At 32.8% G+C, this 14,127-nt stretch overlaps 1 protein-coding gene across 1 annotated transcript; it reads right to left on the reverse strand.

Moving 5' to 3' along the window:
- Positions 1-7,470: 7,470 nt before the first annotated feature.
- LOC129322494 (uncharacterized) lies at positions 7,471-8,133 on the reverse strand. The gene is made up of 2 exons (XM_054968805.1): positions 7,872-8,133; positions 7,471-7,586 (listed from the first exon to the last, which is right to left on the reverse strand). Exons 1-2 carry the CDS (start codon positions 8,131-8,133, stop codon positions 7,471-7,473), a joined length of 378 nt encoding a protein of 125 aa, XP_054824780.1.
- Between the last annotated feature and the right edge of the window lie 5,994 nt (positions 8,134-14,127).

A 14,127-nucleotide genomic window follows, 5' to 3' on the forward strand; every position in this document is an offset into this window, starting at 1 on the left:
CCACAGTTTTATCATCAAAGAAGAATCGGGCTCTAAACTTGTTCTCAAGATCCTCCCATGAACCAATAGAACCTTCAGGAAGATTGTTGAACCATTCTTTAGCCTTGTCTTGTAGAGAAATTGGAAATAACCGCAAGCGCAAGACATCTTTAGGCACCCCATTTTGTCTGAAAGAATCACATACTTCCACAAAAGACATCAAGTGCTTGTTAGCATCTTCATTGAATAGACCATGAAACACACCATTCATTTAAAGCATTGTGATCATGGTGGGCTTGATCTCAAAAGTATGTGCTTGAAACTTCGGCATTCAAATACAAGATTGAGTACCCCTCAGATTCCGGTTAGCAAAGTCATTGACTGAGGCGGTGTCATACTGGTCTTCTGCCATGTTTCCCGATTCAGGAGTTCTTTCAGAATTAGGAGACTCGGTTTCTTCAAAGATTGTCAATCCTTCAAGTATCACTTCCAATCCTTCTGGGCCTATGACTTGCATATGCCAAATGGGTACCTGAAGAAGAAACAACCCAAGAAGTATCAAACTAAAACAAAAGCACTGAACAAAGATAAAATAAAAATCTAGAACTAATATCTACAAAGCTCAAGCGAAATCTAATATTACTAGTCTAAGGTTGATCAAAATATTTTCAAAAGCAAATCCCCGGCAACGGCACCAAAAACTTGTTGCTCACCGCAAGTGCACGGGTCGTAGCAAGTAATATAAAATGAGTAGAGTATCGTTCCCTCGAGGATTTGTTTAGAAAACTATAATCAAGCAAAAGACTAAGCAAATTTGATCAAGTTGAGCTACATATAGTTAGGTGAAATGGTTTTGCAAATGAAACTAACATGAGGAAATTAAGAAAGTGAGTGATTCACAAACTTCCAACACAAATTGAGACCTAGGATTAATTGTCCCCCTTGCATTTCATAACACCAAAATTACTCCTCTCATAAATGCTTTTAATGAAAATAAGTGCTAACCTAGGGTTCTAAAAATACTTGGACAAGCTCTCTCAAGTCATGAACAAGTGTTTAGTTAAATTAATTGCCCAATCTCTTGTTACAATTAATAAAACTCAATTTTAAACACCAACCCTAATGTGGCTATGCAAGGCTAGCAAGTATATCTCTATCTTACTAGCAAAACCATCCATTCAACATGCAAATATCAAGTTCTTACACAATTTTACCCAAGTTCTACACTCAACCTAGCCCTCTCAAGCATCAATTAAGTGAACCCAACATCTAAATGGTGGCCAATCAAGTAGAAGCATTAAGGAAAGAGTAAAATAAACACATATATATCATTAATCACAAAAAGAGAGGAGAAATATAGTGTTAATCCATACAAGGGTTCCAAATGATCCTAGAACAAAGGGTTTAGCTACTCATAATCATCCACAAGCTACAAATATACAAAATAAGTGGACCCATTTCAGATTACAAGAGACGAAAGGGAAGAGGAATAGAAAAACCAAAGAAAATGAGCTCCAAATGTCTTCAAAGCTTCAATCTCTTGATCCCAACTCTTCCAATGCCCAAACCCTAGCACAACCAAGCTCTAAAAGTGTCTAAAAGTTTGAAGAATGCGTTCTGGGTCGAGCTCTCAGCTTATATGTATCCTAGCCAACTAATTTTTGATAAATGAAACGCAGCGTTTTTCTGACAGCGGTGAAAGTCGCGAACGAAAGTCACGACTTTGGGACGACTTTGACAGTTTTGCACTGTTTTTACAGCTAACGAAAATCATTCAATTAGCTCTTGATTTCTTCATCCAAACACCTTCCAAAAATATCCACAAAGCTCCAGAAATGCTTCTAATCAAAATAACATGAAATTAGGCTAAAAATATCAAATTAAAGCCAAGAACACAAGCCCAAAACAAAATGCACATTTTCCTAAATTGGGCAATAAAAACGTATACAATTAAACCAAAACGGACTAGAATCTAAGGAAAATGTGATGAAATAATATGAACTTCTAGAGGTTAACACTGACCTTTAAATGCTTGATCCTCAAGTTCTTCAATTATGGTTACCTCAACAAGCAGTTGTTGAGGGTGAAAGGAAGGCTTAGTATGTTTTTGTTTAAGGATGGATTTCTTCCTCTAGAAGGTTTTGTTTAGGCAAAAGAAAGAGCAGGTGAAGTCATATCCATAAGGATGGAAAAGGAAATGGATAGCTCTCTACCATTCTTGGTGAGTTTACTAAGAAGTTTAGTAGAATTCATATCAATTATATCTTCATATAGCTCTTCAAATATTAGAGTTTCAATGGATTTTAATGTGTCTACAGATTTTAAGGTGTCTATAAATTTTAGTGATAATGAAGGATGAGGAATAGGCATGCCATCAAAGAGGTGAATAGGTTTGAAAGTGTCTTAATGGCTTTGGGATTCTGTGTGAGATTCAGTATGATGAGTTGAATCTTATGGTTAGGTTTCAGGTTGATAGTGCATGGAAGACTCTTAGTCACGTTGGAAGAAGAGGCTTTCTTGTTCTTAAGAGGAAGGGTCGTGAGGTGAAGGCATGTGGAAAGGTAAAGGTGGTGTGACAAACTTGGTTATAGATGTTGAAGAAGAGTTGACAATCTGCACAAAACTCTCTCTAAAACTGGAAGGACAAACTTCATCTTCTTGCCTCCTTATTTCTCCTCCTTGAGCCTCATATATGCTAAGGTAATCTAACATTCTATCTAATTTTCCATTTAGGTAGAGCGTCATATCACCTAGGCCCTTGATATCACTCTCTAAATGCACCATTGAGAATTTTATACAAGAAGGCAGTAGACATATCACTTAAAGGGGTAGGCATCTATGGCAAGGCTTATGATGAAGAAGCTCTAGCAGCTTTAGCTTTCTTCTTCATTTTTCTTCTCTTCCTTATTACAGCTGCATCAACAAGCTCATCTTCTCCTCTTAGGACAAAATCATTTCCAACAAGCTTAAATTTCATCTTGAAGAGAGTAGTGTCTTTGAATTCTTTTGGCTCCACAACTATTCATTCAATATGATTGACCTAAAATCTTATTAGAATTACTAAGATGATGTTGGGAAAGTAGAGATTTTCGTTCTTCTCCTCCTCCTCTTTCTTTTAGTTTATCTTGGACAGATAGAGCATTTTTGTCAATATGTAGTGACACATATTGATCTTCTACTTCTTTATCAGCCTTATCAACAACTCTAATTTAAACTCACTGCAACTGTTTAATGTTGTCTTTTTTGTTGACAAAGAATCTCCCCACAACATATGTTAACATCTAATACTTGATTGGGAAAGTTATTAGTCTGAAGGAGAATCTAGGCTTAAGAACTTCTTTAGGCACATCTTTAGTCATCATGATTGCCTTATACTTTCGCTCTATAAATTGGATTAGAGCATTTTTTTTGAGTTACTCTGTCAAATTCATGCAGCTCTAAGCCCCTTGCTTTTATACCTAGTATGTGTGCCAAACTCTTGGTAGTGAAGTACAAAGAACATCGTCTCAATTGAGCTTTCTATGTCTTTTTACTTCTGTCCAAACCAAAGATTGCATAGAAAACTTTGATCACTTCTAGTGAATAATTGATGTTGAGCTCCAATAGTCCTTTGTAATCCCTCAAGTATTCATACTTGGTGAAATTTCCAATCTCCACTACTCCAAATGAAAAATACTAATTGTAGCATGATTGATGTTCATATATGAGTAGCTTCCTCTCTCTTAAGCTTGCTCTAGAAATATCACTAGGAGGTACATTGCTAGCATCCTTGGATAATTCTCTTCTCAACCTTGTCAGTACATCTTCTTGTTGACTAAATGATGTTGGTTCTAATGGTGTTGCAGGCTCTCTTGTGATTCTTAAAGTTCTACTCCTTTTAGATGATTGGCCTGGTGATTTGCTACCTTCTTGAATCAGAGCTTCTATGAATTTTCACTTCTTGGTCGCCTCTAAGCTCTATTTCTTTCCAGTATCCTTTGTACAAGCCATAACAAAATAATTTGGAAAAAGAGATTAGGTTGAGGATCAAGAAGAATTTAGATGAATCTAAGGTGTGAAATAATGTTTAAGAAGGATGGGTAATTGAATTCAAATATTATAAAGCCAAAGAAGATCAAGAAAGTAGTTGAGAAAGATTGAGAGTATAATGATTCAAATTTAAAATATTGGAGCACACATCAAATGGAAGATCTGACATGAGGGAGATATATAGCCATGAGTAAATCACGTAAGTTAAAGAGAGTGCTTCATGCGTGATTTTTCAGTTCATCAGTTTATATGGACATTTTATGCTTGTGACATAGTATGTTTCACGTGTGATTTGTCCATATAGTGCAAGCTCAGAACTTGACATTTTGAATCTAGCTGATTCAAGTATGGTTACTAATGAATCTCACGTATGATATGTCCAAGACAAAACATAAAATCTTTCAGGAGCACATTTCATGCAAGGAAAGCTTCAATCTTCATGCTTGATTTGTCATGTCTTAGAGAGATACCTCTCTGTAAGATGATTCCTGCTTGATGCACAAGTGCACTTATGCGTGATTTGTCATGACTCAAGCAAGATAGCTTTTTGTGTGATATTTCATGTAAGAAACCAATTAGGTCTCACACGCAATTTCTCATGCCTCATAAAAAGCCATAATACTATAATGCATTTCACATGTGATTTGACATGTAATCACACATAAAATGTCCTAGAATATAGAAAATAACTATCTTAATAAGATAATACATGATCTTTTGACTGTCTCCTTAAGAATCATCCCAATGCAATTCAAAAAGCCAAGATTCATAAAGTGAGCCCTACAACAAGTTATGACCAATTTGAAGCTTAAGTTAGCAAAATATTCACGTTTAAAAAGATTAAACTTGAAAATTCATCACAACTCATTAGGATTTACCATTCCCAATTCCCTTTTAATAAATGTAAATTGTTCATAGCTAAAGGTTTGGTGAATATATCTTTTAATTGCTTGGTGGCAGGGATAAATTCTAGTGCAATGCCCTTCTTTTGCACATGATCCCATAGAAAATGATGTCTTATATCAATATGCTTCATTCTTGAGAGTTAGATAAGATTCTTAGCTACATTGATAGTGCTAGTATTGTCACATTTGATTGGAATTTCCTTGAGATGAACTCTCAAATCTTTCAATTGTTGCTTTAGCCACAAGATCTATGCATAACAACTTCCAACAGCTAAATATTTCGCTTCACATGAAGAAAAGGACACACTATTCTGCTTCTTACTAAACCATGAAATGAGTAAGCCTTTAAAGAATTAGCAGGTTCCACTTGTACTCTTTTTATTAGTTTTATAGCTAGCATGATTAGCATCCGAATAAGTGATCAACTCAGGCTCTCCTTTTCTAAAAAACCAAAGTCTCAATTGTGATGTTCCATTTAGATACTTGAAAATCCTCTTCGCAACTTTTAGATGAGATTCTCTTAGGTCTGATTGAAATCTTGCACACATACAGACACTGAACATATTGTCAAATCTGCTAGCAGTGAGATACAGTAAGGACCTAATCATCTGCCTGAATTTAGCTTAACCTACCTTTTTCTCTTTTTCATCTTTATCCATCTTGATTGAAGCACTCATAGGGATATTACTTAGATTAGAATTCTCAAAGCCAAACTTCTTTAGTAGCTCATCAGTATACTTGGCTTAATTTATGAAGATCTCATCTCCCATTTGTTTAATTTGTAATCTAAGGAAGAAGTTTAGCTTCCCCATTATGGACATTTTAAATTTACCTTGCATAATCTTAGCAAATTTCTTATAAAGAACTTAATTAGTAGCTCCAAAAATAATATCATCAACATATATTTGAACTCCTAAAATATCATTTGCTTCAATTTAGAAGAACAAAGTTTTATCCACCATTCCTCTTTTGAAGTTATTATCAAGTAAGAAAATACTTAACTTGTAATACAAAGCTCTTGGGTCTTGTTTGAGTCCATACAAGACCTTCTTTAATTTGTAGACATGATTTGGCATTAATGGGTCTTTAAATCTTGGAGGTTATTCTACATAAACTTCTTTATTGATTAGTCTATTCAAGAAAGAACTTTTAACATCCATTTAATAAAGCTTAAAATCTTTGATGCAAGTAAAAGAAGGTAAAAGGCTAATAGCCTATTAGGGTAAAGGTTTCATCATAATCAATACCTTCTTATTGATTATAACCTTTAACTACTAGTTTGGCTTTATTTCTTACCATAATACCAGTTTCATCAAGTTTATTTTTAAAGACCCATTTCATTCCTATTGCAAGATGTTCATCAGGTCTAGGCACTAAATCCCAAACTTAACTTCTTTCAAACTGGTTTAACTCTTCTTGTATTGTTATAAGTCAAAATTCATTAAATAAGGCTTCTTTGATGTCAGAAGTTTTAATGTTAGAGAAAAAATGCACTAAAATGGCATACTTTTATAAGGAAACCTCTAGTTCTAACTTTATCACCAACTTCTCTAATGACTTGATTAATAGGACGTAATTTTCTATATCTTCAAGCTTTTAGAAAATCATTTGTCTAGCCATTTTGATCATTAGTCATAGTATCATTGTTTGTTTGATTTTCCTCCTTTTCAAGAAGAGACTATTAAGACAAAGATTTATGGTTTCTTCTTCTTTGTTCTCATTTGAAAAGGATTCATTAAATCTAACATGAATTGACTCTTCAATAGTTAAGGTTCTTTTGTTAAAAACTCTAAAAGCTTTGCTTCTATTAGAATAACCTAAAAACACAGCTTCATCACTTTTAAAGTCAACTTATCTAGATTATTTTTACCATTATTGAGTGCAAAACATTTACAACTAAATACATGCATATGAGAGATGTTAGGCTTCCTTCCTTTATAAAGCTCATAAGATGTGTTGTTCAAGATGGGTCACACATAAACTCTATTTGTCATGTAACAAATTTTGCCAGAGTATTTTTCAAATCTTCCTTTTCTGAAATATGAAGAGAACAATTAGCACATAGAGTTTCTTTTTCCAAAACAAGAATATTCTTTTTCATAACATCATTCTCAATTTTGAGAGACATGTTTTCCTTTTTAGAAATAGCAAGCTTCTTTTTGACTTGGGAAAGATCGTTCATAAGAAGAAAAGTTTTATTATGTAATTCTTCAAAAGCAATTTTTAATTCTTCAAACATGAAATCAAATTCAAAATCAAAGTCTTAATCATTTACCTTATCAGAATGGCTTTTGGCCATCAAATAAAGATTTTCTTCTTCTTCTTCTTCTGTGGACTCTTCATCACTATTATCCTATATTGAAGAGAGATAACCTTTAAACTTCTTCTTATCATACTTGTAGCTTTTGCTCTCTTGTTTCAGATGATAGTCAGCTTTAATATATCCAGGCTTCTAGCACTTATATCAGAATATCTCTTTTTCTTTCTTCTTTGAGAATTTCTTTCCAAACTTCTTCTTCCTAAAGAATTTGCCAAATTTCTTGATAAATATAGCCATTTATTCATCAAATTCTTCATTATCATTGGCTTCAAAATCAAATTCTTCCTTTGCTACTTTTAGAGCCAGTGACTTCTTCTTCTTATCAACATCTTCCTTCAGTATGGATAATCTTCCTTCATGCTCGACAAGACTTTTAAACAGTGCTGCCATAGATCTTATGGAGTTAATCTTTGCTTCTTCTATGGTAGTAATTTTGGGTTGCCATTCAGTCAGGAGACCTCTCATGATTTTTATAACTTGCTCCTTCTAAGTATAGGTCTTTCTAAGTGCTGCAAGCTCATTTATCATGTGTGTATATTTAACTTGCATATCTTTTATACTTTCTCTAGGCTTCATCTTGAACAACTCATATTGCTGAGTTAATTTACTCATTTTGTTCTCCTTAATTCCTTCAGTACCTTCATGAGCAATTTCTAAAGCATCCCACATCTCCTTTACATTTCCCAAGTTACTCATGCGGAGGTACTCTTGCTGACTCAAGGCACTTGCAATAATTAATTTGGCCTTGGAGTTGAGGAGCATAACTTTCTCTTCCTTTTTAGTGAATTCACTCCTTTCTTGTCTTATAAGTTGTCCTTTTATAGTTTTGTATGGAATGTAAGGACCATTCTCGACAATCTCCCATAAATCAAGGTTGGAGGCCTCAAAGAATAATCTCATCTTACTTTTCTAAAAAGTATAGTTTTCACCATTGAATCTTAAAGTCCTATTAATTTTAGCACTTTTAAGAAGAATAATGTCACCAAAACCAACTATAAGATCCTTTTAAACTATTAAGTCTTTAATTAAGAGTTCAAGCTCTGATACCAAATGTTAGGATAGGCTGACACCTAAGAAGGGGTGAATTGGTTGACAATTAAAAAATTTTGAAAACTAGAAAGAGTAAAGAACTTAAAAGTGAAGGAAGAAGATGAGACACACAACATTTATATTGGTTTAGCCTTAAACTTGGCTTACGTCTAGTTCTCACGATTACACTTGAGATTTTCAACTAAGGTCACAAGCTTTAATAGGTGTTTGCTACCATAGTATAACTCTTAAGACCTTGCTATAAACCTTGATTCACTCAACAAACTTTGCTACAATCCAGCAAGTTGTTATAAACACTTGAAAAATACCTTTTCAAGATTTTTGAGAAAACAAAATAAGCTTTTGTAAAAAACTCTCTTAAAGAGTAGATAGAATTACAATTGAAAGCTTAGAAACTTTTGAGAGCTTTTTACAATTCTTTTCAAGAATAATGAATGAATGCAAGATATAAAAGCACAATTTGAAAGCTTTTCAAATGCTCAAATGATAATTAGTTCTCTTAAAGATCATTCGTTCTTGTTTTCGCCCAAAATGAATCAAATATATAGTTTAGTAGTTGATAGACCATAAGAACAATGTTCTATTAATTGGTGCAATTTCTTATGAGTGACTGGTAGAATCATGTGTGAAATTGCACTTGGATTGTTTCAAAAATGTATATGTGATAAATTACACATAAACCCCTTGACCTCTCATGCGTGGTTTTGTACTTTTGAATAAGCATTCAGTTCTATGTGCTAAAACTCATATGGTACCTCTTTACTCTCTCGCATAGTTTTGCACTTATGAATATACTAACATATCAGAGTGCCAAATCTTGTGAGTAAACCATTAGCTCTCACGTGTGGTTTTTCACAAAAGAAACTATTATCAGTTCTATGTGACAAATCACATGTGGAACCTTTTCTCTCTCATGCGTGAAATAGCTAGCAGAATGCCAAAGCCAAATTGTGTGATCAAAACTCGCGTGGAACCAGAAGGCTATCACGCATGAAATTGCAAGCATTAATACACAAATTCATCTAGTGCATTTTCACGCATGGAACTACACATAACTCAAGTAAGATTTTGCATGATTAAGAGATATAGATTTGTGAATCAATGATCATACAAGTGAATAATTCTAACTTGGCTTGAGAAGAGTTAAGACGCAATAAAGCAAAATATCATTTTATAATAAGTGATAAATCACACATGGCTATTATTAGTTTCACACATGGTTTTACACTTTGACATAATGCAATGAAGTATAGTTGCTAAAACTTACTTGGACAACAAAGGTTCTCACACATGATTTTGCATGTAGAAACAAAGCTTAAGGCATCATATAACACAAGTGCTTAATCATATGTGAATCACTTCTTGACTCTTACATAATCTAGAAGTCAGTGTGCCCAACCTGCAGAAACTTGTGAACAACCTATAGAATCACACGTGATTTTGCTTCTCACACTACAAATAGCTTATATGAATTTCAACACGCAAGGAAGACATGTTTGCAAGCTTTAATACACTTAGATGAGTCATAATGCATATAAATGAGATAAATAATGCATTTATCTTAGTGATTATGAAAAGTTATTAAGCACTTAAAGTTTTCACATTGAATAAGAAATTTAAATAACTTATCTTAAACATCTTCAACTTATATTGATTCTTTATGTTCTTGATGTTTTTCTTCATCCATAATTCTTTATATTTGTACACATAACAAATACCTCTTCTCTTGATTTTGTAATCATCAAAACACACGATTCAACACATGGAGCTAACACTAGTCATGTGCTTGGAGCAATCACTATTTAGATATCATTTTTTACTTGTGACTCTCCTTGTGACCTGTATAAATGTCAGGTTTTCTTAGGTACCCAAATCTATTTAGGTCCTAATAAGTTAGTAGATCCCTTTGAAACCCATTTTATATGTTTACTCAACCCTTACTTCCTATAGATACATGACTTAGTCGTGTGTCCTTTCTTATTACAATAAGAACAAGTAGACTTAGGTAAGTTAGTCATAGCTGCAAGAATAAAGAAGTTCTAATAATACTTCTATTTTTGCTTAGGTTTATAGCCAAATCTATCTTTATCAAGAACACTTCTTTGTTGACTCAAAATTTTATTCAAATTTTCTCTACCTTAACAAATTTTGCAAAAATATTTTTCAAATCTTCCTTTTCAGATACATGAAGTAAGCAATCAACACATTAAGTTTCATTTTCTAAAATATTTACTTTCTTTTTCAAAGCCTCATTTTTTATTTTCAATGACATATTTTTCTTTTTTGAAACAACAAGCTTCTTTTTAGTTTGACTAAGATTTTTTATAAGCAGAAAAGATTCATTATACAATTTCTTAGAAGCAACTTTTAATTCTTCAAAAGTAAAATCAAATGCAGAGTCTGAGTCAGAATCAATTACCTTATCTGTGTCATTTTGGCTATTAGATATAGATTTTCTTCTTATTTTATAGATTCTTTATCACTGTCACTCCATATTAAAGAGAGATATGCTTTGAACTTCTTTTTGTTATACTTGTAGCTTATACTCTCTTGTTTTATGGGATAATCAAATTTGATGTGTCCTGACTTTTTGAATTTAAAACAAATGATCTCCTTGTCTTTCTTCTTCAAAAATTTCTTGTTGAACTTCTTCTTCCTAAAGAATTTGCCAAACTTCTTGACAAATATAGCCATTTTTTCATTAGAGCCTTCACTATCACTGGTTTTAGAATTAGAATTTTCTTGTGATACTTTCAGTGTTGGTGATTTCTTCTTCTTATCAGCATCCTCCTTTAACATTGATAATCTTGCTTAATGTTCAATAAGACTTCCAAACAATGCTGCCACTTATCTCAAAGAATCACATTTTGCTTCCTCAATGGTAGTGATTTTTTATTGACATTTAGCAGGAAGTCTTTTCATGATTTTCTTGACTTGCTTCTTTTACGTGTAAGTCTTTCTAAGAGTTGCAGGCTCATTTATCATGTGAGTATATCTCACTTACATTTCCTTAATGCTTTCTCCGAGCTTTATCTTGAAAAGTTCATACTCTTGAGTCAATGTACTCATTTTGTTTTCTTTAACTCCTTCTATGCCTTTATGTGCTATCTCAAGGGCATCCCACATCTCTTTTGCTGCCTCAAGATTATTGACACAAAAGTATTCTTGTCGACTGAAGGTACGTGCTATAATTAGTTTTGCCTTAGAGTTCAGTAGCACTAGCTTTTATTTCTTTTCAATGAATTTACTCTTTACTTTTCTCACTTGTTATCCTTCCACTATTTTCATAGGAACATAAGGACCATTCTCAACAATCTCCCATAGGTCAATATTTGATACCTCAAAGAACAATATCATTTTGCTCTTCCAGAAGGTGTAGTTCTTACCATTGAATCCTAGAGATCTATTAATCTCAACACCTTTAAGAAGTAAACTCTTACCAAAACCAGCCATAAGATCCTCTTAGACTGTTAAGTCCTTGATCAAGAGTCCAAGCTTGATATTAAATGTTGGATAAGCTACTACCCAAAAAGGAGTGAATTGGGTGAAACTAAATTTTTCTAGAGAAAATAAAAGTGAGAAAGATAGATGCAAGGAGTGAGAATATTTAACGTAAGAGATTTATCCTGGTTCAGCCCAAAACTTGGCTTACACCTAATTCTCAAGATCAACCTTGAGATTTTCAACTAAACTCACAAGCTTCAATAGGTGCTTGTTACCACAATATAACTCTCAAGACTTACCTTATCTTGATTCAATAACAAACCTTGCTACAATTAGCAAGTTGTTACAAATTACTTAAAAAAACATATTTTCAAGATTTCAGCTAAAGTATAAAACTTTCAAAGAACAACTCTCTAGGAAGAGTAGATTGATTATAATTGAAAGCTTACAAACTTGTGAAAGATTTTTCACAAACTTTTATCAAGAATGATAAATGATTAAATGCAAAATGTTAATGTACAATTGAAAGATTTTTAGAATGCTTAAAAGATGAATAGTTTACTCAAAGATCAGAATTCTTTTTCTAAATTTGAATTGTATCACATATATAGTTTTGGTAATTGACAGACCATTGAAATAGTGTATATAGCTGTTGGTGACATTTTTTGCATGCAACCAAACAATTCACATGTGAAATGGAGCTAATCAAGTTCCATACATGCATATGTGACAATTCAAGCATGAATACTAGGGTCACTCATGCGTGTTTTGAAGGATATGAATATGTAAACCATTTTATGTGACAAAACAGGTATGTGACCCTATGATTCTCATGCGTGAATTGGCTAGTCAAATGCCATAGCCAATCCTATATGATGAATCATGCATGAGACCAACTCATTATCATGAGTGGAATGGTAGATTACAAAACCCAGACCATTCAAGAAGACAGATCACGTGTGTGGAACACACTAAGACTTATGCATGAAATTAAGCTATCCTAGAAGACAAATTATAGGTAGAACCAATATGCTTTCAAGCAAGAATTGTATGATTGAAAAGACTTATAATGAAGAGTGACAAATCACGCAAGTTTATGATATGGAACAGGCTTGAAATAGCTTAAGACTCACTTAGACAAAATGTGTTCAAGAGACTCAGTAGCAAATCATGCGTGCATATCTTCTCATTTAAGTGTGAAATGGCACTTCATAATATCCCAGGAAACACAAGATGATAATTTAAGCATGTGTACCCAAGGGTAGCTTGTATGAATTGGAGCACAAAAGCTTTATCAAGGTATCACACAAACATAAGTGACAAATCACATGTGAATCACCACTAATTTAGGCATGAAACATTATTTGGTGTGCCTAACATGACAAATCACATGGGGGACCATATTAAATTACACATGAATCATTAGATAGTGAAAAGCACAGCTTTTATAATCCAACTTAAGCTAAAATAAAATAACTCACAAACTTGAATATACTAAGATGCGTCTTAAGATGCATATATGAGACTTGTGAGCTAAGAATGATGCATTCATTTCAAGGAAGATAACATGTGATTAAGCTCTCAAAGTTTTCACATTGAATCTAAGAGAATTAAATAACTTATTCTATAAATCTTCATCTTCTCTTAATTTTTCATACTCTTAAGGTTTTGTCTTTATCTATGATTCTTTATGTATTTGCACATATAGCAAACATCTCTTCTCTTAGTTTTGTAATCATCAAAACACATGATCCAATAATTTCTAGGATGTTACACCATCCCTACTAAATTCTCTCTTAGCTCAATTGCTATAATGGTAGAAATATTATTTCTTAGTTATTTAGTATTAGCATTAGGAATACAGGTTGCAAGTCGATCTGTAATGAGTAGCCCTTTTACGAGCGAGGGGTGGGCTAGCAGGTTAGAAATATAAGTTGGAAAAATCTAGTCCATATGAAAAATACATTTGTTTTTTTTTAAAATTTAAAAAATGAGGTGCAATAATAGCAAATAAGAAACTTTTAAATTCACCTATCACCCCTCTATCCCTTCATCCACCATATAAAGTTGATAATTGCAATCCACAAGCTCTAGTAAATCAATAATTTAATATTATGAGGGTGGCGATGTTTGAGGTCTTTCAAAATGCTCATGGTTGACCCGTTTGGTTTTTTGTTAGCTAAAAGTCAGTCTATATTCATTTGATAAAATTTAGATATTGTATTGAAACTTGTGTGTGGATACATTTTTTTAAAAATTCAATTTGATTGATAAACTAAATTTTTTAAATTATATATAATAAAAATACTTTTGAATGTATTATCATTAAAAATTGAGTCACTGATTTTTATGATTTATAATTTTTGTTATATAAATGCAATATTTATTAGAATTGTTTAA

The sequence above is a fragment of the Prosopis cineraria genome, unplaced genomic scaffold, assembly GCF_029017545.1.
Source record: "Prosopis cineraria cultivar Desert tree isolate PC_DT_omini unplaced genomic scaffold, ASM2901754v1 PC10, whole genome shotgun sequence".
Lineage (NCBI taxonomy): Eukaryota > Viridiplantae > Streptophyta > Magnoliopsida > Fabales > Fabaceae > Prosopis > Prosopis cineraria.

Excerpts from the sequence above, each read along its gene's own strand:
- LOC129322494 (XM_054968805.1), bottom strand. The coding sequence starts at position 8,133 with ATGAGATTATTCTTTGAGGCCTCCAACCTTGATTTATGGGAGATTGTC. Across the intron at positions 7,587-7,871 it reads TTTAGAAATTGCTCATGAAG|GAAGATTATCCATACTGAAG; the intron begins GTACTGAAGGAA and ends TCGAGCATGAAG.